General features: G+C 35.4%; 1 protein-coding gene across 14 annotated transcripts in view; it reads left to right on the top strand.

Annotated features, from left to right (window-relative positions):
• The first annotated feature begins 6,906 nt into the window (after positions 1 to 6,906).
• The window catches only part of Rbm26 (RNA binding motif protein 26), an 80,004-nt gene continuing 60,070 nt past the window's right edge, over positions 6,907 to 26,840 (top strand). For 7 of the 14 annotated variants that reach the window (XM_047552540.1, XM_047552538.1, XM_047552537.1 and 4 more), the window contains exon 1: positions 6,908 to 7,441. In XM_047552540.1, coding sequence (XP_047408496.1) covers positions 7,371 to 7,441 — 71 coding nt within the window. In that variant the 5' untranslated portion in view covers positions 6,908 to 7,370. Of the gene's footprint in view, positions 7,442 to 26,840 lie in introns of all 14 variants that reach the window. The other 7 variants (XM_047552542.1, XM_047552541.1, XM_047552545.1 and 4 more) reach the window with 3 other exon arrangements.

Below are 26,840 nucleotides of genomic sequence, written 5' to 3'. Positions count from 1 at the left end.
CCATAAATAAATAAATAAATAAATAAATAAATAAATAAATAAATTCCTCTATATATTCATGATCTGTTTTCTTCACTGGGACTGTTCATCTCCATACAATAATTCATCTGCTGGTAAGTATCCATCCTTATTTGGTAATTCACAAAAGGGAGACTGGTGGTCCTTCCTTTGCTGGCAGTATTGACTGGTTCTCTTGAACATATCCTTCCTATCTTGAGTCCTACCACACCTGAACTTTCCAAACTGAACAAATGCCAGTGGTGTTTTCAGCAGTACTTTTATAGAAGGGTTCCAAAACATACCAAGGTAAGTACATAGTAAGAGGACTAGGAATTGTGCTATTTGTACTCTGAATTCTTTTTTTAAATTTTTGTTTATTTATTTTGATTTATTGTACACAAATGGGGTATAACTTGTTTCTCTGGTTGTACATGAAGTAGAGTCGCACCATTTGTGTAATCATACATGTAATGATGTTTGTCTCATTCTGTTATTTTTCCTTCCCCCCACCCACTCCCCACCCCTCTTTTTCCTCTATACAATCCACGCTTCCTCCATCCCACACTGAGTTCTTTATTTTACTCCAAAGGGGAGAAAAAGTTCTTACATTTTAAAAAAGCACTAATAAAAATATATGTAAACCACATATATAATTTTAAATTTTCTAGAGGTCACATTTTAAAATACTAAGGCACAAAACAAAAAAACAGGTGAAATTAATTTCATTAATACTGTATATTTTATTTAACTCAGTGTATCCAAAATATTATCATTTTATTGTGTAATTGATGTAAAATTGAGATACTTTACTTTTCTGTTGCTATTGTTTCTAAGTTTTTGAAATCTGGTGCATATTTTACACTTAATGAATACTACAGTTCAAACTAGCTACATTAAAAGCGCTCCATACCCACACAATGGTGGTGACTATGATTTTAGACAATACAACTTTAAAAATTTAGATAGTGTCTCAGCTGGGCACGGTGGTGAATACAGCATCTCTGGAGGATGAGACAGGAGGATTGCAAGTTTGAGGCCAGCCTCAGCAACTTAGCAGGTCCCTAAGCAACTTAGTAAGACCCTATCTCAAAATAAAACTAAAAAGGGATGGGGATATAGCTCAGTGGTAAATTGCCCCTGAGTCAAATCCCTAGTACCCCCAAACAAACAAACAAACCTCTAGAGAGTATGTCATAAGGATATTTAATTGTGCCTGATGTCTCTCACTCCAATGTTATTGGATGTTTTTCTCTGTTCAGGTTCTGGTCCCAAAATAATGGGTGTAAATTTCAAGAGCCCTAATATAGGTTCTACATCGTTACCTTTGTACAGACAATTTTGTCCTAAGGCTACTTAAGGAATCAAAAAAAGCATGCAGAGGTGAAACTTCTTCAAAAGAATATTTATTCCTTCTCCCACTCCAATTAGGGGAGGATAGGGTATACTTTGTGCTTTTTATTTTTTCTTCTGATTTTGGCTCACAGGTTGGAGGCACTTTCTACAATAAATGTTGAAATTAACAGGAATGAAATAAGATAGAGACCCTTTGAACAACTCTGTAGGGATCAAATGTATATAAATATGCAAATACCTACTTGTTATGCAATCCCAAGGTAGAAGTTTGTGAATCCCCTCACTGTTGGGGGTAGCTTTCTTGAGGTATTTATCCTTATAACAGCTAATAGAATGCCATATGTTATAGGACAGATGAATGAAACCCAGTATTCTTTACCCTCGGTCTTAGATGTCAGACTCTCCTCCAGGATCGCATTTTAATTCTCCAGTGTTCATTAGTTTGATGTATATTAAAGTCTACTAAGTACTAAAAAATTCTCTAGTCACTGGAGACAAAGTTGTAAACAAGACAGGTAAAATCTTCTCTCATGGAACTTACATTCTAGCCAGTGTGTTAGGCATTCCCAGACATCTTTTTGTTTTCTAGGTCTCCCTGCCTTGATAAATTTTTTATAAAACATTTTTTATTATTATGGAAAACTCCGAACACATTTAAAGCTAAAGTAAGTATAATTTACTATTATCCAGTTTCACCAATAATGGAGTCAAATCCTATTTCACTGATACTCTCTCTCCTTATCCCATTTTTAATTGCTTTGACCATACACATTACATCATTTCACTGACACATAGTTTTCAATAATATTGCATCCCCTGTACTAAAATTCACACTTACCTGTCATTATTTGTGGCAGTTTGTACAAGATACGTGTGTGTAATGAATATGCAATATATGTACATGTGCATCTATATCCTTTTTATGTTTTGATTACTACTCATCATGGCCATATCCATATACAATAGTTCCATAACAACTCCGCACTGGAGATGGAATCATTATAATTAATTATGGATATGAATAGAGTACCCACTGAGGAGTTGGTGATTATCATTCAAACTCTTTTATACCAGAAGTACTCTGGTCCTATGAGGTGGAAATGGCAGTATGACTTCCAGTCCCAGTATGTATCAACAGCAATTGCTAAAGTATCTCCTACCTATGACATACCTCACCACAGCAAGCATTATTTTTCGTTGCAAGTAGTTAGCATTCTCAGATTAGAAAATATATTTCCTTTGTAACATAACCCTGATGTTATTTCCAGGAAAATACAAATCCTGATATTATTATGTTAAAGGACAATTACCTCCTTCATGTTTTTATTTTTAAAATTTCAAATTTAATGAAGTTCTCTCTGTAGTGTGGTTGTGTTTTTAATTGATTCTGCCACACTGCAAACCTTTCAGAGGTTTCCTATGAACTTTAAATAAAATTCAGTTCAAAAATCATAACATAATCTCCCCAAACCCCTAACTTGACCTACAGTCATTTTCCTCCCACAACCTTGATACCTCCCACCTCTCTGACCTTCTTTAAGATTGTGGATCTTCTTTACCTCAGGAACATCCCACAAAACTATTGTGTGTGCCTGGAATATTCTTGTCTCTATGTTGCTTCACGTGGTTGAGTTTTAAAACAAAACTCCAAAAGCAATATTGAGAGTAATACTGTATCATTTAAGACAGAAAACTGCAAGAAATAAGGAGGAGTTAAACACACTATAGGAAATACTCCTGGGATCAGGGAATTTAAAAGGTGAAGGCAGCTCATGGTAAAAAACAATAAAGAGTTGTAGTCTACTAGACAACACATCATTTCCTTGCCTGTTCAAATATTTCCTCCTGACTTTGCTTCCTTCCTATTTATAATGAAACATATATCGTTTAATAAACTTTTGTTCTTTTTCAGATATTGTGCAAATTTCAGGAAGTACAAAGAGAAATAAGCTTAAGTTTGGGTCCTTAAGGAGCTCATAATCAGAGCTGAGAAAGATGAGAAAACTAAATAAAATGTTTTAACTTATACACTCAGGAACCAAGTACCTTGGTATAGGTTATCAGTGAGGAAATGACATTTGAGCAACAAGGAAAGTCATTCCAGACAGAAGAAACAGCATGAACAAACTCACAGACCTTTGAAAGAGCATGATGTGTTGGAAAATGTTAACTGGTTAGCCAAATACTGAATATGTCAAAATATTCATGTTACTGAATAGAGAAAGCAGTCTATGGTGGTTGTTCTGTTTTCTTTGAGTAGTACTGATATCACATTAGCTATTTTTCCACCTTTGAAGAAAGGGTCAAAGGAAATGAACCAGTGAAATGATGTAGGATTAATAATAAATGTTTGAGGAAGAGAAGCATGCTAGGGAGCAACAATGACTAATGCTGGAATGCTAGCAAGCTCTGTTCTAAGCATTTAGTTGAAGAGATTGCTATCACCTATAGTGGGCAGGAAAGATTTTATGGAAATGATAAGGTTTCCTTTGATTGTTCAAAAAATATAGTTGAACCTTATTACTTGCAGATTCTGTATTTTTCACTTTATCTACTAAAATTACTTGTAATCCCCAAATCAGTACTTGTAGTGGTTTTTCAGTCATTTTGTGGACATGAACTGGGTGGTGTTGAGTCACCCAATGTTCATATTCCCAGCCAAGATTGAACAAGGGAATCCTCTGCCTTCTTTTTTTCAACTCTAATTTGGAAACAAGTGTCCCTTCATGATCTGTTTATTGCCATTTAAAAATATTTGTGATTTTTCGTTGATAATTTTACTGTTTAAAATGATCCCCAAGTGTAATGTGGAGTGCTATTTAGTTGAGTGCAAGAAGGTTGAAGGCTGTGATCCTCCCTCCCTCCTTCCCTCCCTTCCTTCCTTTCTTCCTTTTTTTTGGGGAGGGGGAGGCACTGGGCATTGAACTCAGGGGCACTGGACCATTGAGCAACATCCCTAGCCCTGTTTTGTATTTTATTTAGAGACAGGGTCTTGCTGAGTTGCTTAATGCCTCACTTTTGCTGAGGCTGGCTTTGAACTTGAGATTCTCCTGCCTCAACCTCCCCAGTTCACTGGGATTACAGGTGTGCACTACTGCGCCTGGCTGTGATATTTCTTATAAAGAAAAATACATGCATTACATAAGCTTTGTTCAGGCATTAGTTATAGAGTCATGAGTACAATGTGAATGAATCACCAATATATATTAAATAAGATGCTTTAAATAGAAACACATAAAAATGATTATTTATTGACCAATTGACAAAAATGTGACTAGCAGCTCACAGGAATCTAACCAGCATTTCCCCTAGGAGTAATGGTTCTGTATTTGTTAATTCAGCATTTGCAGCTGTTTATACAACACCAACTACTGTGAATAAAAATTGTATATATAACGGGCTGATCTTGAAGTAGAAGATTAAAGCTATAGTCTATTAAGAAACAGTCAGATAATTACTAAAACAATGAGGGCTTTATTTATAATAGAAGCAAGCATAGGCTGATGTGAGAAAGACTATCACTTTAAAGCAGGAAGGTCAAGGATACATTCCTGAAAGTGACTATATGCACTGAATTTTGATGGTAAGTAGGGATCCTTCAAATGAAAAGGAGGAATACATTTTGCAATGACTCAGTTTAGTGAGAGAAAAAAACCAGTTTTTTCAAGGAACTCAAACTTGTTCAGAATGTCTGGAAAAAAAGCCTAAAGGTATTGACATACATTTCTAGGCAAACAGGTAGGGATTAGATTTATGAAAGGTTTTATCAGGATATTTAACATTCTCTTTATCTTGAAGACAATGTGGAAGTTGATGAAAATTTTAAGCAAGGAAGTGACAGATTAGAACCAAGTTTTAGAATTATTGCTGTTAAAGGCAATGATGATGACAATTAAAGATGAACTGATATGAGGGCAGCCTAAAACACAATTACTAAACTGTTGCGATTGTTTAGGAAGAATAAGAGAAGACCTTAAAATAGAACAGTAGCATTGGTCCTAGAGAAGGATGGGCAAGATTTGAGCATTCAGAAAAAGAAGTGGAGGCATTCTCTGTGGGAAATACCGTGTGTAATCAATTTACTTGGAATCTCTGGTATTTGATAGACCTTTGGAAGGCTTGAGTAGAGAAGCAGAGTTATGGAACAGTTGGAGATTATTTTCATAATATTGGTGAAGTCAGACTGTGACAAGGCTATAAAACAAAATAAGATTTCATTCTCTCAGAAATATTAAAATTATAAATTTTATTATAACATGTAACATGACATTTAGCATTTTAATCATACAGTCCAATGGCATTTAATATATTCAAAATGTTGTGCAAACACCATTCCTCTTCATAACTTTTAGCATCACAAACTGAAATGCTAGCTCCAATGAAAAACAACTGAAGTTCTTTTCTCCCTGTCTCCTTCTCCACCTCTCATTTTTGGCAACCACCATTCTATTTTCTCTCTCAACAACTACTCTAGAAACCTCATGCAAGTAAAATCATGAATGTTTGTACTTTTGTTTCTGGCTAATTTTGCTTATCTAAATCACTTTACTTAACACCCTGGCTATTCAGTAGCTGAATTCTAATTTGCATTCTACTCTAGATTCTATATTTTAGGAAAACCTCTAGCTTAGTACTTGATAATCTTTTCACTTAATGCTTAAGGACGCTTCATTCTAGCAAATTATAAACTCAGAGTTCATAAGGACAATTTAGTATACTGCTGTGTCTCTTATAAAGACCTTTATTGGTCTACTTATGTGTCTTCAGTTTGTGAATATTTTCATTCCACTATAGTTCATTGATTTTAGACCCTTTGCAAAGTTCCACTTAGTCTTAATAGGAGTATAAAATAAATAGAACTGAGGAATCAAACTTATTGGACCACTCAGGAGAGGAAGTTTACTTTTTGGGGATGCTGATATGAAAGCTTTCTCTTTCGATACAAGGTAATTTCTCTGAGATGGAGCTGAATCTGCTCTAAATAAATCTGCCCTACTTTAAAACGGAACAACACTTATCTTTCAGGTGGCTGGAAAGTATCCGAAAGCTGTTAAAGTCATCTCAACTTTGTCTTGGGGGTATCCCTAGGTCATTAGGGTTTGGTTACTAAGTCGGGTAATTGTGGATAGGATTCTAATCCTTTGGAGAGTCAGTGATTTACCTTAGACTAGCCTGTGTTTACCGATCTTGTCCACACCACAGCACATGCAGTGTGTGGTATTGGTAGGGTACTGAGGTAAACAGGTGGCAGACCGTTCTTTCAAAGGGCACTCCATCCCGCAGATTCTTTCCAGTTAACATGCGACGGCCCTCTCATTGAGGGTGAGCTTGGGCTCGCGCAGTTTCTGAAGTAAGTTGCCTTTCGGACCTTGTAACAAGGTTTCGTCTTTAAAGATTGAGAACCACATGGTAAAACTGTACCAGGCAAGCAAACCACGCGAACGCGCAAACCAAACCACCCCACTTGTCCAGTCCGCTTTCTGCCGAACTTACGTCTCTTCCCAGCAGTCTCCGGGAGTCACCGCGAGACTTCATTAATTCTCGCGAGACTTATCGGCAGCCATCTTCTTGGGGGTGCTGGGAGCCGGGAAGACCCCCCGAATCGTTCCCATTGAGCTGCCCTTCGTCTTCGCCTTCTTTACTTTTGCCTCTTTTGCGTTGCCAACAAGCACCTAGTCCCGAAGCTGAGAGGAAGCCCGGGTCTAAGCGCGTTTCGCGCTCCCGGTTCGGGAAGACTCGCTGGGGAGTAGGGAAGGGGGAGGGCCCGGGCAAACCGTTGCTGCCTCAGCCCAGGCCGGGGTCCGGGAAGGGGGAGCTCCTAGCACCCCGAGGACTCGCGGCCTGCGGCGATCCCCGCGGAGCTGTTCGCCGATCGGGGCTCGCGGGAACCTGCCACCGGCGCCTCCCACCGCGGCCCACGCGGGCGGCGCGCGGAGGAGGGGGCGGGGGCAGCGGCGGCCGTAGCGGCCGCGACCTGGGCGGGCTGAGGAGTGTGACGGGCCTCGGGGCCGCTGTGGATGGTTTCTAAAATGATCATTGAAAACTTCGAGGCACTCAAGTCCTGGCTCAGCAAGACTCTCGAGCCCATGTGAGTATCCGGGGGATATCTCCTTGCAGGGATGGCTGTGGTGGATTGGCAGACACTTAGATCTGTGGTGTTTCTCCAGAGTGCCTGCGGTGGAGGCCGAAGCGGTGAACGCAGGTCCCAGGGCTCTGTTTTCTCCTGGGCTACCTTCGCGTCCAGGTCCTAGTATAACGCTGAGAGCCTGAGTTGAGCTTTATTTTATCGCGGAGCTGAGCTTTGAACCGGCGTGCCTCTCCTCTTGTTTTCCCGTTATGTGTAGACCGACCCCAACCTCCTTGCATACACATTTTCTGAGGGCCTCAAAATCCGTTTCTTTTCCTTTTAGTGAATCCGAGCATAACCTCCTGCCTACAGACTATTTTACTTTTTTTTTTTTTTTTTATTGAAGTGAATGGCCTCTATTATGGATTAGGACAGTTCTAGTTTAATTATCTCATGTTTCACCTAAGTACAATCCCTGAAAGAAAGGCCACGTCTCCCATGTGCTGTCTGGCTCATCTGCACTTCTCTTAACTGATTGAAGATGTAACAGGTGCTAGGGTGCCCAGTAAAATTCCCTTTTCCCGCCTACACGTTCGTTCACTTGGAGAGGTGGGAGAAAATTTTCTCCATTCATTTGGAATATTTAGCAGTTTTAAGTGGAATGCTGTAGATGGACTGCGCTTACGGATGAGGTTTGAGTTCTGAAATGTCTTCGGTTGGAAAATTTAAGGAGTGTTTTAATAACTTCCCTGTTAATACAAAATAGATCATAGACTGAGTGAGTGCTTTATCAGACTTGGTTGGTTCACAGTAAGCAAAATATAATGGGGAAAATTTATTTATTTAATACATTTATTAAACTCCTATTATGTACTGTGAGCAGCTTTAGGAACAGGTTTTAAGTTCCAAAGCTGACAGGGTGTAATAAGTAAATAGGACCATTTCAGATGTTGATAGTATCAGTAGTGTTATGACCATTGTAATAACAGAGGATCATGTAAAAGAAAAGAGTGATTAGAATGGGGGCTACTTCACATAGGATGGTCAGACAGAAGGCCTTTGAGTAGGTCACATTTTAGCAACATTTAAGTAGGGGAAGGAACCATCTGTGTGAAAGTCTGGGGAAAAGAACGTTCTTTGCAGAGTGGAGAGCAGATGCAAAGGCCCAGTAGCAGACAAGATCCTCTGATGTTACCAGGAAGAGAAAGGCCATTGTGGCAACAAGGAATCTTGTGCTGGGGGAGAGAGTGGAAAGACATGAAGTTGGAGAAGTAGCAGTGCCAACTCATAGGGGATCTTTTAGTCCATGGTGAGGAATCAGGATTTTATTTAAAGTATAATACAAAGATATAAGAAGATTTGAAGCTTGCAAGGACTGATTGTTTTAACTTTGCCTGCTTTGTCTAAAGGAGATTAAAGGGGCAAAAATGAAATGAAGGAGCCTATTCTGAAGGATATTGTTAAGAAATGTGGGTTGTTTGCATTAGTGTGATAGTGGAGACTGAAAGAACCAAATATATTTAAGTAGATCTGGTAGAACTTGCTGGTAGATTGGCTGTGGGAGATGAGGAAAAGGGAAATCAAGGATGATGCCAAAGAAGTCAGTCTAAGCAACTGGATGGTTGATGATAGGCTGAAAGAGAGAACAGGTTGAGGGGAGAAGGGGAAAGTGGTTGGCTTTGATTATTAAGTCTGAGCTATTATATACGTAAATGAGATGTCAGGTATGAATTTGGATATATGAACTCAGGTCAGCACTACAGAAATTTGTAGTCATGCAGATGATATATAAAGTCATAGTATTGTGGGAGATTTCCTAGGAATCATGTGTAGGGAAGAAAGGAGGACCTAGAACTGAGGTAGGAAAACTGGACTCTGTGTTACTAAAGGAAAGAACAAATGTGTGATAGAAGAAGGGAGTCATTAACTTGATAGAAAATGCAGAATGGATGAAAAAAGATGGAGGCAGATAAGTGGCCTTTATATCTGGCAAGGTGGAGGTCATTGGTAATCCTGGCAAAGTAGTTTCACTGGAGTGGAATAGAACAGACAGAAGTTCTATTTGAGGTGACTGGAATATGTAAGCTAGTGATAGACCATGCGCTTGGTGTGTTCAAAGCCCTAGGTTTAATCCCCAGTACCCCAAGAAAACCCCAAGTCAACAAAGATAAAAAAATATAGTAGTTCTGTTGCAGTGGATTGAAAAGAGTGGGAGCACAGTATAGGAGTTGAGAGGGAAGAACTTAAGGGCCTAATGGTTTGTACCTCTGCCACTTCCCTAGCAGCTGTATCATATTGGATAAATTAATGCCCATGTTTCCTCATCTGTAAAATGGGGGGAATAATATGTATTAAGAAAACCATAGAACACTGCCTGGTATGTAATTAGTGCTTGGTAAGAAGTGAACAGAAAACTTTGGAAAATGTTTTGTGTTAAGATAACTTCCATTTTTTTTTTGGTAAGCATTCAGTTTTAAAATTTGAACAATTAAGTATTCAGTTTCAAATCAGCTTTACTGTCACCCCCCCCCCCTTTTTTTTTTCATTAACCTAAAAGAAAATATTTACAATTACTTTGTGTTCCTGACCCTTTAGTTCCATTTCAGGTGGATTCTTTTAGATGATGACTTACTGATTCTAATGTTTTTTAAGACCAGTGGTTTGTAACCTTAGTTTTGTTATCTGATGGGATTTTTTTTTGCTTCAGCTTAACATTGTAATTGAAAAACTACATCTGTTTGAGAGAGGAACATATGAAAGACCAAGGATAAGATATAACTTGAAATTTATATAGAACTTTTAGCTACTTGTATTTTATGGTTTTGGATTTACCACAGATTTTAAATTATTCTGCAAATTTTTATTGATCACTTGACCTATTCAAGGCTCATCAGTATGCCAGATATTGGGGAAGTAAGTAGGAAACAAGACATGAAATGACTATCTTTATATCATTTACCATTTGGCAGGGAAGACAGATGTTGAACAAGAAATTACAAAATTGTGTTTTTGTGAAGAAGTTCAGAATACTTTCAAAATATATGGGGAGGTCAGGAAAGGCCTTCCTGGCATGCTAAAATTTGATCTCAACTTGGAAGGATGAAGAACAGTTTGCTGGGGTAAAAGAATGGAAACAGAGACCTATAAAAGCTTTCTAGGTTTTGGAGAACAGGTAATATGAAGGTTCTAAAAAGAGAGAAAAGATATCTTGGAGGGATTGAAAGAAATAAAAAAAAGAGCAAAAGTATAGTAGTGGAGAGTTCCAGAGAGAGGAGCCAGATCACATAGTACTTTGTTGAGTCATGTTAAGAGTTTTGGATGTTATTGAAGGATAGAGGGAAACCAGTGAAGGGTTTTAGGGCAGATGAGTTTTCAGATTGATGGAGATGAGGTGGGCTGAATGCCTGGTTGCATTTTCAGCATGAAATAAAAGTTTGTAAGTCTGTATTTTATTTGGTTATGAGTTCTGTAGTTGGATCAGTGTTTTTGAGTTTTTTCCAAAAGTAATTGAAAATATAGATATTAAAATGTCATTTGTTGTCTCAAGTATTTGCTTAGTCATACTTGTTAATAATAATATAAAACTAGATGTTGGTCTGTCCTCTACCATTCATGTGAAGTCCTTGAACAAAAAATTAAATTCTTCTGTTCTTTTTTGTTTTTTTTTAAACAAAAAGTTTTCTGCTTATTGTAAAACTTTTTAATAGGCTTACAATCACTAAATGTCCACAGTTTAATAAATTATAGACTTTTTTTTAAAATCTGAAGATATACCTCAATATGTAGTAATCAAACTTTTCAATTTTTCAGAAAACAGAGAGGCAGATAGATTTAATGTTGTGCCTAGATTTTGAAGTTTAGTTGTGAAGAACAGAATATCTAGTCTTTTGCTTCTGCTGTTGTATAGTGCTGTGGAGGTAGTATTGTGTAGTGGAAAGAAAAGAAGCTTTTTGTCTATGAAGATCAATATTCAGATTTCACTTTTGCCATTTTTTAGCTGAGTGCTAGGCAAATTAACCTGTTCTTTTTTTTTTTTGGATATAAAAGGGAGAATTATACTGGTTTCCATCTGTAGTTGCAAGGATTTAATGAGACATATTAAAGAGCCTAGCTTTTTCCTCTTTCTTACATACTGGTTGATTAAACACTAATAGGTTACACTACTGTTGTTATTGTTTCTCTTGTCTCTACTAATGCTGCCACTACCATCTTAACATTTGCATGCATTGTTAAGTGTTTTGTATTCCAGGTTTTATTAGGCATTGTTACCTCTGTTTTGCAGATGATGATGCAGAGGCACAGAAACACAGTTAAGATAATCACAGTTAAGATTCACAGTGATTTGAACTCAAGCCTTTTGACTCTAGAGCTATGCATGTTCTTAAATTACTACTACACAATAGTGTTTTCTTTCCTATTTCTGTATGCACCGTTTTAGTTTTTCATTTTCATAGTAACTTTGTTGAAAGGACGAAATTTTAAAGCCATCGTGGTTATTGATCCTTAACAGAGCTCAATAATGAAACCTCCTTGAAGTTTTTGTGGTATTTTCCCCATCATTCACACTTGTTACTAACAAGTATGCTTTTCTCACCACATTAAAATTGATTTTGTTCCTGACTTAAGTGAATAATTGTTCTTTTGAGTTTGCAAAATGATCTTTTGACTTCTGAACTTTTGATCATGTTGCCCTCTTTTGATCTTTCCCTTTCTACTGGCTCCTTTTGGCAAAGTATGTCACTGTCCTATTCCTTAAGGAGGAAAGAATCAACAAGAACAGTAACAAAAAATAAAATTGTATTTTTCTTCTAGTCACTTTACTGGCTTTTTTTCCCTTTCACTGATAAATTGTGGAATTCAATATTAGTTTTTTTGTTTATTTGCCCCATTTCTTAATCCCTTGTAATATAATTTTTTCCCATGTGTATTCAGCCAAAACTGCATACCTCAGTATTATCAATAATTTGTTTACTAAATGTAAAGACTAAAGTTTTATATTCTTTGACCTATGTGTGTAATATCAGACAATGTTAATGATGCTTTGAGGTACTGAGTATTATACATAGGGTTTTGCACCTGAGGTATATACCTCCAACCCTTTGGTAGTGCCGTTTTAACTTCCTATTTGGATCCCTAATACTTTGACTCTTTCTTTTCAAATTAGTCTTATTGCCTTTAGTTCCTTTTTTTGACTTTGAATTGTATTTTTCAAAGTCTTTACATTGACTTTTTTCTTCTTATAATCATTTTTACTCCTGATGTCTTACTCATTTCTGCTGTGGTTTTGAGTGTTTTGTCTCTTCCAAAACTCATGTTCAAGTTTTAATGGCTCATGTAACAGATATCTATATCTATATCTATATCTATATCTATATATATCTCTATATCTATATCTATATATATATTTTTTTAAACTAGGAATTAAACCCAGAGGTGCTTAACTACCAAGCCATATCCTCATCTCTTTTTTATATTTTATTTTGAGACAAAGTCTCACTGAGTTGCTTAGGGCCTCGCTAAGTTGCCAAAGCTGGCTTTGAACTCAAGATCCTCCTGCCTTAACCTCCAGAGCTGCTGGTATTACAGGTGTGTGGTTTGGACCACCACACCCAGCTGAGGTGGGACCTTTTTAAGAGGTGATTAGGCCATGAAGGCTGTGTCCTCATGGGTAGGATTAACACCTTTACACCCCCTTTTGCTTCTTTGCCATTCTGCCTTCTACCTTGTGAGGAACAGTTTGTTCCTTTCTTCAAGGCTACATCTTGGGATCAGAATTGCCAAGCCTGCTAATGCCCTGATTTTGGACTTCCCAGGGTCCAGAACAGGGAGCTCAAAAGTCTGTGTTCATTAAAAATTAGCCTGTCTGGGATTTTTTTTTTTTTTTTTTTTTTTTTTTTTTTTTTTTTTAATTATAGCCAAATGGACTAAGATAATTGCTGTAGGTTTTTTTTTTTTTTTTTTTTTTTTTTTTTAAATAATCTATGCCATTGGTGCATAAGATCCGAAGTATGATTCCCTTACTAAGTATAAGTATACAACATTTGCTTCAAATTTCAGAACTCATTAATGGACTCCACATGAGGACTTTTGCTGTGTGCATTTATTTTTCACATAAACATGTTTAGTAAACTTAACTACTTTCAAAACTTTAAGCTCTTATTTCCAGTTGCTAATTGTATATCTGCCTGCATCTTTCACCTGAACTTTAACCTATGTTTCTGAAAATAAACATTCTTTAGGTTCACTTAATTTCATTTCATTTCTGCAGATTTTCCAGGCTTTAAATTTTATATTTTAGTGTCTCTTCCCTCCCCTATTTGTCCCCTACTTAATTATCAGATCATATCTCGTTCTTTTAAAAATTCTTAGTGACATTGCTTAGTAGGAAGCTATATTCCTTATCTAAACCAGCATGATTTGTATCATAACAAATCTTCCTGTCTTTAGTCTTTCTCCCTTTCAGTTCTTTAGACATGGATGCCCAACCTGTTTCATTTTATTTATTTTTGGTATAGGGATTTGAACCCAGGGATGCTTTATCATTGAGCTACATCCCACAGACCTCCCCCCTGCCCTTTTTTCTTTTGAGAGGATCTTGCCAACTTGCTGAGGCTGACCTAGAACTTGTGATCCTCCTGTCTCAGCTTCCCAAGTTGCTTGAATTTCAGGCATGCACCACCACACCTGACTCCAACCTTTGAAATATCCTTCTGCTTAATCCAAAATTTCAGCAATTCTAGATAATAAATTGCATTCTTTTTAGCTTAGCTTACAGAATCTAATGATGTACTTAAAGTATCTTTGTACTTATATTCCTACTTGTTATATGAGTATTTCGGCAAAACTAAACTTTCATTATGATTCTTGGTCATGTTGACTTTTACTTCAGAGAAGAACTTATGTGAGCAGTTTGAAGATTAAATAATCTTGGGCCTATTTCTCTATTTATACTTCATAGTACCTTCAAGAGTAGAAATGTAAAGCTTAAAATTTTTCAGGTAACTTAGTTTTTTTGGGGGGTGGGGGGAGACATTGAAGAGTATTGAAGAATATTAATATCTACCCAAAGTGTTATTACATGGTACTATGTTCAGGATTGCTGCTTTCATACAGCTGCACAAAAAAGTTGCTTTTAGTAATTTTAGTATGATAATTTTACATTTGGTAGAAGAGTTAATATTCTGTAATTGTTGGCAAAAATGCTTTTTATTACCATTTTATCCCTTTAACTTTTGACAAGTTGAGTCTTATGACCACATTTTACTGCTGCATTATTTGACTTTTCAGAGTTGCTAAGTAAATTAAAATTAAGTTTAGTATTTTTTTTCTTTTAGCACTTTTATAGTACTTCTCAAAATCATTTTATAAGCATAAATCAAGAGACAGTGATAGTATTATCAGTAAGATGGAAAATAAGATAGTCTCATGTGTGATGTGGATATACTGAGAACCACTAACTCAAGCTTGAGCAAAATGATTTCCAGGAGTATTTATTCTTCCTCTTACTTTCTTAATAACTTTTTTTTTTTTTTTTTTTGGCAGTACTGGGACTGAGCCCAGGGCCTTAGTGCTTGGGAGGCAAGCACTCTACCAACTGAGCTAAATCCCCAGCCCTCCTCTTACTTTCTTTATCCCAAAGAAAAGGGAATGAATAAAAGAAAAAGTTACAGTAAACCCTTCATACTTGTTGATTATTCTTACTACCTTATTTATGTAAGAAAATGCCTTTTACTTTTACACACAGTAACTTCTGAACCAAGTAGAAGCTTTTTTTTTTTCTTTCTTTTTTTTTTTTTTCTTTTTTTTCCTTCCCTTTTTTGGGAGGGTGAATTGAACTCAGGGGTACTGGACCACTGAGCCACATCCCCAACCCTATTTTGTATTTTATTTAGAGACAGGGTTTGGCCGAGTTGCTAAGTGCCTAGCTTTTACTGAGTTCACTGCTCTCCCATCCTCTGTCATTGCTCTCCACAGCTGAAGCTGGCTTTGAACTCTTGATCCTCCTGCCTCAGTCTCCCAAGCTACTGGGATTACAGGTGGTCGCCACACTGCCTGGCTAGAAGCTTCTTTTAAATTTGAGATTATATTTAGAATCTTTTGTTTATGTAAATAGTGGGGTAAGAGATCTCTTACTTATGATACTGTCAGATGTATTTTACCAATATTCAGGCAAATTTTATCCTTTTCTCTGTCAAGGTCTTACAAATCTTTTGTTTGATTTTTTTCTCCTCTGCACATATTTTGCAAGTGTCATTTTACAGGATTGAGGAAATTCTCTTTTAATTGCAGTTTTGGTCATGAAAGGGTATTGCATTTGTTAGATTATTATTTTTTTGCATCTGTTAAGATGACATATTGAGTTTTCTCAATCTTATCTGTTAGTGTGTTTTATTTACATATATTGACTTTTAGATGTTAAGTTAGCCTTGCATTACTGTGATAAATCTTGCCTGTTCATGATGCATTATATTTTAAAAACAATTGGATTTGATGTGCTAATACTAAAACAAGTGGACAATCATTCTGTCCTATTTTTCTGAAAAACTTTAGAATTATTTTTTCTGAGTTATTTGTATTCTTCACTAGTGAAGTCATCTAGGACTAAAATTTGGTTGATGGAAGATTGGTTGATTACACAAAATCAGCATCTTTTTAAAAAAATATTTTTAGTTGTAGGTGGATACAATACCTTAATTTTTTTATTTAGTTTTTTATGTGGTGCTGATTGAACCCAGTGCCTCACACGTGCTAGGCAAGTGCTTTACCACTGAGCCACAACCTCAACCCCAAAACCAGCATCTTCAATAGGTATGAGACTTTGTAGATATTCTGTGTTTTCATGTGTCATTTTCAAGGATATCATTGTAGTTTTTCTGCATCGATCCAGACGTGGAATTGCTAATGTAGTTTTAATATGCATTTGTTTCATGAATTGTGTTGGGAAATTTTTCTTAATTGCCTCATCTCTCTCTATGTTTTTTCTCTGTACTACTTCTATATTTTCTGTTACATTGTTGCTTTCCTAAAAAGTTTATTTGTAGGAATTTTTCATATATTTGAGGAATTACTATGTGGGTTGCAACTTCTCGTCCCCATATTCACATTTATGTTGATTCTGCTTATGGTAATTTTTCTTTTTCTTTTCTTTTGGAGATGAAGTTTCACTGTGTTGTCCAGGCTGGCCTCAAACTTCTGGGCTGAAGCAGCTTTCTGCCCTGTGTCCCAAGTAGCTGGGTATAGGCATGTACTACCATACCTGGCTTGGAAGTTGTTTTAATATAGAAAGTGTTCATTTTATTTACTTGAATTTATCCTTTATTTCATGGAGTCTGGATTTGTTCATAACTTACACAAAACCTTTCGTATTCTGAGATGAGGATATTGATGATGGAAATAATATACTGATAGCTGTCACTAATAGTGCTTGTCGATTGCTGGAGTACCAATTGATTTATCATAGTTGATGAACTTTAATAAATGATAGGCATACTACAAATCATACTGTACTGTGACATACTGAGACAGAGATTAAATACAGTCTTTCAGAGAATTCCGGTGGTATCATACATGTGCTTTATAGTATCTGTAAATTTTTTTGATACTAGAAATTGAACATGGGGTGCTTAACCACTGAGCCATGTCCCCAGCCCCTTTTTATTTTTTACTTTGAAACAAAGTCTCACTTAGTTGCTGAGACTGGCTTTGAACTTCTGATTGTCCAGCCTCAGCCTCCCAAGGTGCTGGGATTACAGTCATGCAACATCACCCCTGACAGTCTTCTTATTTTTAATACTTCAGTCTTTTATCCACCTGAAATATATTTAGAAGAGGCACGTATGAAGTATGGATCCAGCTTTCTTGATTTCTTATATTCACATATAAAATTGCATAATGTGTGTTTTCCTGATGATTTGAGAGGCTACCTTAATTATATATTACACTTTTATGTATATTTGGTTTTATTCTAACTTTCTTTATATTTTATTGATCTGTGTCTTTTATATCACACTTTTATTTTGTGGGGGTTTGTAATCCCTGTAAAGCTTAGTCCCCTGTTAATAATACTCATTTTCAGAATTTTCTACCTGTTTTTTCTTGACCCTTCCCCCACAGGATTTTATTATACAAGAAGTCAAATATATAGGAAATATGTTTTGAATTTTATGGTGGTACACCCATTACTTAGATTCTGCCATTAACATTTTTGTGTATATGTCACTGTGTCCTCTTTGATTCATTTAGAAGTGAATTGTAGGCATCAGTGCACTTCCCCCTCTAATATATGTGTATCATTATAGTTTAGTATTGGTTTAGTTCTCTTTTTAAATTTTAAGAGTTTTGTACAATCATTGTACAGGTAGATATTAATTGTACCATTTAATAAGTTAAACAAATGCGTCGATTGTTGTAACCCAGTCTCCCATCAAGGTAAAGAACATTGACATCACCCTGAAAAGTTTTCATCGTTCTCCTTCCTGTGACCACCACCTAGTACTAGAAGAAATCACTATTCTGAATTTTTTTCCTACTATTTATTAGTGTTGCCTGTTTAGAACTTCATACTTACGGAATCATGGATTATGTATTCTTTTGAGTAAGACTTCTTTTTAATGTAATGTTATAAAGGTTTATGCATACTGTTACAAATACCTTTAGTTTTGTTTTATTGTTGAGTAGTATTCCATTGTTAGGAAAATGTTATATAATTATTATAATAATATCAGTACTATTTTTAGTCCAGATTAACAGTTTCCTGTTAAATCTTTTTACTTGATAATATTACATGCTTACTTTAATTAAAATTCAAATTGTATAAAAATATAAACCAAAAGTGAGTCTTCTCTCCTCTTCCTTATTCTCACATATACTCTAAACATGTAAAAGTTAACACATGTATTACATATTTATGTAGGTAGGTAATTTTTAAAGATTTATTAGCTCATTGTTTCTGTGCTACTGCAACGATATTTTAGGTAACACTGCATATCCTGCCATAGGGTTATATATTTAAGTAGAATCCTGTTCTTTCCATTGTCTCCATAGTATTCCCTTAAGTAAACATAATGTAATTTGTTTGAATAGTGTTGTGTTTATGATATAAGTTGTGACCAGCCTTTAGTCCATTTTCTGTTGCTGTAACTCAGTAACATGAATTGGGTAATTTATAAAGAAAATAAATTTATTTCTCACAGTTCTGGAGACTGGAAATTTTCGGGTTGAGGGGCCACATCTGGTGAGAGCCTTCTTTCTGATGAAGACTGATGTCCCAAGGCAGTTGGCATGGAGCAGTACATAGCAAGAGCAGTACATAGCAAGGCAGAACAGGCTCATTCATTTGGGTCTCTTTTCCACTTATAAAGTCATTAATGCAATCATGAGGGCTCTACTCTCATGACCTCATCTGATTCTGATTACTTCCTTGAAAGCCCCACCTGGTTCCACCTCATGATGAGGATTAAATTTCAACGGGAGTTTTGGTGGGGAAATTCAAACTACAGCAAACTCATTACTTTTTAGGAAAAAAGTTAGCCTATTAATTTTAACAGAGTGAAAAGATTGCAAACAGCAGAAGACTTTGAAATGTCCCCTCCTTTGGACTTATAGTATAATATCTAGTTTTTATGTTTTAAATTCCTGAAATCCAGTGTCATTGTGTGGACATACCACAGTTTACGTAATTATTTTGTTCATATCGTTTAGGTTGTTTTCCTGTTCTTTGTATAAATATATGTCTTCCCCCTGTGTATTTTTCCATGTGTATATACACTTTGTTCTCATTACTAGGAATTGTTTGCCAGAAATCATCTAATTTTACTGTTGGAGGTTTTATTAGGATTAAGAACTGGATGTTTGGCTGGGTGCGGTGACTCAAGCCTGTAAGTGCAGCTGTTTGGAAGGCTGAGACAGGAGGGTCCCAAGTTCAAGCCAACCAGGGCAACTTAACTAGACCCTGTCTCAAAATAAAAATAAAAAAGGCTGGGGATGTGGGAATGCCCTGGGTTCAAACCCAAGCACCATATAAAGGGTGGGAAAATGAATGTTTGGAAACTTGGCCAGATATTTTCTTTTTTCTTTAAACCTAGTAATCCAGATAAACTTATTTAATTATGTCATGTATTGCATTGTTAATTCCCCTCAATGATCTCAAAAAGCCATTTTTAACAAGTGACTGGATATAATGTAATGTGTCGTTATAAATTCTAGACTGTTGTTAGTTTTCTGAATTCTGATATTCCCATACTCCCTGTTGCTACATATACATTCTCCAGTTATTTATTTTCCATTGCTTGTTTAAAAGTTGATATGAAAAAAGGTTATGAAATTTTAAATGAAGTCAGTAATTATAAATAAAATTTTGTTTGATTATTAACCTCACATAAACATTAACATGCAGTTCAGGTCATTTATTTGTTGTTCCTTGTATCAGTTTTAAAAGACGATAACTGGTACTTTAAGGCGTACCAACTTCTGACCTTTTGGGCATATTTAATTAGAAATTGTCAGTGTGACTGCTACAGTTTGAATCTAGAATGTTCCCCATAAGGCTGTGTGTTGAAGTGGTGGTCCGCAGACTTAGTGTTTTTGGGATGTGGTAGAAACTTAGGAGGTAGGGTCATTGAGACTGTTGTGTTTTCTTGAAGGAGATAGTGGAACCCCATCCACTTCCTCTCTCTTGTTCACTTCCTAACCATGAAGTAAGTGCTTTTGTACTACTACGAGTTTTCATCATGACTGCTGCCATAAGCCCAAAGCTCTAAAACTAAGCTAAAACAAACCTGTTTGTAATTTGATTATCCCAGGTTTTTGTTTTAGCAATGGAAAACTGACCAGCACAGGGTCCTTTCTAATGCTTATATTATGTTCTTTCATGATATCTCAAGTACTTTACCTTTTAAAGTAATTCTATAATAGCATACTGACTGAAAGAATTAGATCCCATTTTGAAAATTGCTGCATAAAATTCTTACCAGTATATAGTTTTTTTTATTTTTATTTTTATTTGTTTAAATTTATTTCCCAAATTGAATTGTTTTAACATTTGGGTGCCTCTGATGAGATTAAGTAGGCCAAATTGAAATAAGTTTTGTGAGGATACATGAGGTTTTGAGAAACCACCACTATTCATTATGACTAAGAAATGGCTTTTGAATCCACATAGCCTTTGTTGATTTCAGATTTAAGAGGAGGTTTTACTGTTATGCTGGAGTTTGGATATTTGGGGATATTAGAGAAGATTAATTAAAGTAGGAGCAACTTGATTAGATCTTTTTCAAGAATGTTGCTTATAGTGTGTAGATATTTAACTAACTTGTATTTTGGAGATTATTTTACTGAACATTGTTCATTCTAGTTTAGGAGTGAATTGTGAAATGACTAAACTTGGACTTTGTAGGCGTTACTTAGTCTAGGAAGCAGCAAGAGAAGGTGGTAAACTTGGAAAACGTGTGCTAAATGTGCACACAAGGTTAAGTCTTGAGTAGTTAGGATATGGGAAGAAAAGAACTTGTCAAAGGAAAAGTAGCTTGTCAAAATGCTAGAGGCATTTTTATTTACTTTTTTGTGTCTGTGACAGATATGTGAATTCACATACTTTTTCTGAGTTTTGGTTGCTATGCCTCTGATTTTTTGTATGACCTTTGGTACGATGTTAGTAAGTAGTAGATACTTCTTAATACATTGTGGTTGGTTCTAGGGAAAAAGGCAGACATAGTTACCTAGAATTCCCTTGAGGGGAAACAGACAAACAGAACAGTTACAGTTGTAACAGTGATAGAAATATGTACAGATCTTTAGCTTAGGAGAAATATACAAAATGTTTCTATTTAGTAGAATTTAGTTGTTATGTATCCCTCCCAGAGCTTTAAAATTTGCTTGGGTGTTCTGAGAAAATGGGATCCTGTGGCTCTTGAAAAAAGACATAAAGGGAAAAAAAAAAAATTTTTTTTTTTTTTTTTTTTTTTTTTTTTGTCTCTGAAGATTCTAACAATATATTGAAATTTAAAGTTCAGTTAGCTAAAACTTATTGGGGATGGGAAGAAGAGAAAAGGTGTGATGATGGGGAAAGCTTAACATTTTATTCCTTAAAGTGACTCACTTTTTCAAATGTTATGGTTCAGTGTCTTTATTTTAAAAATATGTAAACTGAAGCCTAGAGAAGTAAAATGCTAACCCGGGATTATATAACTAGTGAATAAGTAGAAAGAATGCCAGATTAGAAATTTAAAAACCCAGGTGTTTCGGGATTCAGTCCATGTTTTTCTTTTTAAAACAATACCAAACTTCTTCAAAGAAAGACTAACAATATGGTTTAGGACTAAGTGGGTGGGCTTGAAAGCAGATATAGTACTTAAAATATAGCCAGAATTTAAATAAAGCTTATTTTTAGGAGTAAATATGGGCATTTTAACTTTAAAAAAATTTAATATAATTTATTCTTTAGTAATTCTTGAACCTGTGTTATGTTTGCCAGGTTAATGTCTTCTTGCTGGGTGTGGTGGTGCACACCTGTAATCCTAATGACTTGGAAGATTGAGGCAGGAGGATCTTAAGTTCAGGACTTGCCTCAACAACTTTAGTGGGTCCCTGAGCAACTTAGCTAGACCCTGTCTCAAAATTTAAAAAAAAGGACTGGATATGTAGCTCGGTGGTAAAGCACCCCTGTGTTCAATCCCCAGTGCTACAACAACAACAACAACAACAACAACAACAAAGCCTTCCTTGTACACATTTATAATTATTTCTAATTTGACAAAATAGCTGTTTCCTCAGATGAAGAAAGTACAGATGAACTTCCTTAGTCCTGAGATTTCTGAATCAAAAAGTATCTGTTATTACTCCTTTTTAATGAAAATATTTAGCATTGTTATCAGTATTAGAAAAACTTTGTGGCAATATTAGAAAAAGAGAAGTGAATGTGTATGTTGTGTCGCCTGCCACACAACATGAACCAGTATGATGTTTTGTTTTTAAATATTTGAGAAACAGATATTAATGGTTTAACTGACTTGGTCTAGTTTATACAATAGAATGGCAGTACCAAGTATTTTTTATTTGTAGTCCTTAGTGCTGTTTCTCTTGAATAATTCTGCCTTTGGTCACCTTTTAATAACTGAAGGAATGGGTCACCTCAGATCTGTTTTGTAACTAGGTACAATGTAACTAAAATGACCATTGGAAACCAGCCTTTTCCCAGAAAACTCAAATACTTCAACTATGAATTGGAATAAAAAATATCAACATATTCCTAAATGTGGAGTTGTATTGTAGGCTTCCATATTGCCCTTCTACTTATCCCTGATCTTGCAGTGGGCATATGACCCAGGCTGGGAATTTGAGTTATTTTCATGGGGCAGTACAGATACTGAGGGAGAGAATGATAGACTCCCTTCTCTGGCTATGAGAATAACTTAAGCCACTTTGGGTCTATTGCTGTATGGCCTAAAAATGAAATGAACTAAAGGGAAAGCAAAATAGTATTTTAGTGATATCTCTTGAACTCCTAGATCCAGCTATGCCTGAAGCTGGTTATGCTTTTGGATTTTTCATTTATTTGCAGCAGTATTTCCTTTTGATGACTTAAAGAAAATAATATGTTAAGTTGTTAAACTTCTTAAAAACTTTCTCACTTTAATTATTAGTATGATAAATATTGATAGATATAGCCCTAAAAACTCTTTGGAATTCTAATTTTTACATAGAGGGAACCTGAGAAAACATTGGGGAGCCCCTCTTATAAAGGTGGGAAGGAATCACTGTTGCTTCTTGGGATGATTTTAGATGAAAGAACTGAAAATAGTTTTCAGTGTTAAATTACATATCATAAGCTTTTGTAGTAATTAAGAAGTGGATTGTGTGATTCTTATGTAGAGATCACGTTTAAATGTGTTTTGGTGGTAATTTTATAGAATGAACTGGGTATGTAATAATTCTTAATGAATAATGTGTACTTTAACAGTTACCACAAATAATCTGTTTTTGTCTTTATTTGGATTGAATGAAACTGCACAATAAACTGCAGCAATTAAAAAGTTCAGTGTATGTATCATACTTGTTGCATTAAAATTTGGGTTTTTAAAAGTAATCATAAGTACAGAATATAGAATCATGACTCTGATGCAAATTAGGTATCCTTCATGAATATAAAATGAAAAATTGGTAGGAACAGATGTGGGTGTATATCCGTGTTCTACAGTTACTGAGTTAACATATTTAAATTTAATTTTTAATTCCCACTACCACCTCCAGCTCCTCTTTTTCAAGATTACTGAAAATGGAAGCTGGGTTAAATTCCATTAGCTATTTTCCACTGAATTTCTAAAACCTCCAAGAAACTTGAGCAAAACAAACTCCTTTCTGAAATATTTTTCTGGAGTGTTATAACTTTTCTTTGTTTCATTACTGTTTTGAAAAATCCTAAATCATGAACTAAAATATAATTATGTGATGAGTATGTTAGCAAAGATTGCAGGCTTTTTTTCTTGGGGCACTTTGATTCATGTCATTTAAGCAATATTATGAAAATCCAGTTCTTTGGGGAGAGATTTTATTATAACATTTGATATTCTGTATTACTTTGGCTTATCAAATTTATTTAGTTTATATACTTCCTCATGTATCACTGGAAAAAATAACCCTCTTTTTACCCTATGCTTATTAAAAGTGTGAATGAAGGTGAACCTCCAAAATAAAAAACACATTCTTATTTGTTGTATTCTTCACATGGAATATTCAAAGATTGATAAAGTTTTAATTTTATCCTTTAAATCATTATGTGAATGATTTTATAGTGATCTGGGTATTTAATTTGCCAAAACTCACTGAAGCAATTAATTTGAAATCCTTGGAGAGATGAAAGATTGGGAATCTAAATATTGGTGAATGCTCATTTTGCCCTGTTTCACTGGAATCTTTTCCCTCATATTGTGTCAACTAGGCTCTTGCCTCAGATTCTTTTTCTTGGTTCTCTTGGCCTGAGCTTTTCCCATAAAACATCTTGTACTCCATTACAGTCCCTGTCTAAATTCAGATCTCTGTTTAAGACAATTTGTCAGAGTCAGTCCTGGATGATCTTATATAAGGTTGTTTCTGTTTTCACTCATTCTCTCCCTCTCTGCTCCCTTCTCTCCTTTCTTCCCTCTAGTTTTTCCTCCTGCTTTATGCATTATCCCTTTGCCCAGGGATTTTTTTCCTATGGAGCACTTATCTGTAGTGACATTACATTTTATTCACATGTATATGTGTATGTACATGTGTGTCCTCTCACCCCCAATGTAAATTCTGTGGGGACAGGTACTTTATTCTTTTTTAAAAAATATATATTATTAGTTGTAGATGGATACAATATCTTTTTATTTTTATGTGGTGCTGAGGATTGAACCCAGTGCCTCCCATGTGGAGGGCAAGCGCTCTACCACTGAGCCACAACCCCATTCTTTTCAAAGTTATATCCTCAGCATCTAGAATAATGTCTGCCATCCTGAATACATATTAAATATTTTTGAGTATTTAATACAATATTGGAAGATAACTACCAAGCCAAACATAAGTTATTCAAACTTTATGAAGATGAAAACGGTTTCTGAGAAACCCAGTTTCTAAGAGTTAAGAAAATCAGTTTTTGAATTTCCAATTTTTCAGTAAAACTTTTTGTCATAATATCTGATTCCTAGTATAATTTTTTTTTTTTTTTTGTGGTGCTGGGGATTTGAACCCAGGACCTTGTGCTTTCGAGGCAAGCACTCTACCAACTGAGCTGTATCCCCAGCCCCTGTAGTATAATTTTTTAAAGATATTTTTAATTTTCATATATATAGGTAGGTAGATCAGTGATGGGAAGGGATATTTCATGTATTTACACCATATTAGTGAACAAAATCAAACTTAAAGATTATACTCTTACAGGTTTGTGGGGCATTTACTATCTAGTCTAGTGCTTATCTGCCAGGGATTGTTCAACCTGTACTTGAAACCATTCTAATGATGAAGAACTCTCAGACACTTTATTCTGCTTTGGGGAGGCCTCTGATTCTTTTAAAAAAAAAAAAAATCTATTTTAAGACAAAAAGCTGTTGCTTCTATTTACTCTTTGTAATTATATCCCATGGAGGACATTTGAATAAATGTAATCCTCCTTCCTTGTGATGGTCCTTCAGTTATTTGCAGGATTACTGAGTTCTCTCTGACATTCTCTTCTCCAGGCTGAGAATCTCTCAGTAAGCCATCTTATAATGACATCCATTTATCATCTTGGGCATTTTCTAATAATCTGTTTTTTTTTTTTTTAATTATTTATAAAAGGTAGCACATAGAACTTCAATCAGTAGCACTCTCTACTACATGGGAGAGCAGTACTATTTTTCTCTATTTCTCAATTTTATTGCATCATTACGATTTATGTTTCCCCCTTACCATTTCACACTTCAATTTCATTTTAATGCATTTTTCACTAAATAGTTAAGATGTTCCCCCTTTGCCTGCTTTCCACCAATGCTGTTTTTAAGTCAGGTATCCTGCCTTCCTTATTTGGTAGTTTCTGATTTTCTTGTTTTACATTTTTGTTCTCTTTGCTCCCCTTCTCCCATCTCTTCCCCCAAAACACAGAAGAGTAATTAAAGTTAAAGCAGTTTGGTCAGAATCATTCTTTAGTGGCAGATTTTATGTTTGTTTTGCTAGGGTGGTTAAAAAGTACACAGGGAATATGGAATCAGAACCGGTTTCTAAGTAGAAAGGAAATATGTCACATTTTCCAATCTTGATTTTTCCCTACCCGCTTTCTTGTGATCTGTAAGGAGATTTTAGTCCTGCTTTTCAGTAGAGGAAAGAATCTAGTTCTGATAAGTTTTGAGTCATTCAGATCCCAAACCTGTTAGGAGCAGTGGCAACTAGTATAGTAAAATATCTGAACGGTCTTGTTTGCTATGGAGACTTTTCAAAAATATTCCCTTAGCATCTGAATATAGTTTTCTTTTGATTAGGTGAATTTAAATGGTTTTATTAGCTTCACATAGCAGATTATCATTACTAGATGTTCAGATAATGTATTGGTGCTTTTAATTAATACAAACGAAAAGGAGGACATGTTTTGCCTTTCTGTTCCTGCTCACAATGTTTTGGTATGTCATTAAAACTTGTGTGGTTCAATTTATTTTCTACTCATATTTGATAAGTACGTACCTTTTCTTTGTCTTCAGAATATAGAAATGATGGAATGAACTTAAGAAAAATTGCCTCCCAAGTACAGGTTGTTTTGGTATTAAATATGAAATTATAAACATTGATTCTAGTGTATAATTTGAATTCTTAACAGATTTTAAAAAGTAATTAGCTGGCTAGACATGATGGCAGTTCTAGGTTGGAATTTCACCAACCCATGAGTTTAGAAGGATGGTGAAAGGAAAGGTATAGGAGGTTGAGATACTGT

This window comes from Sciurus carolinensis, chromosome 5 (assembly GCF_902686445.1).
Source record: "Sciurus carolinensis chromosome 5, mSciCar1.2, whole genome shotgun sequence".
Classification (NCBI taxonomy): domain Eukaryota; kingdom Metazoa; phylum Chordata; class Mammalia; order Rodentia; family Sciuridae; genus Sciurus; species Sciurus carolinensis.
Note: the sequence above shows the minus strand (reverse complement) of the source record. Positions and strands in the feature narration are given on the sequence as shown.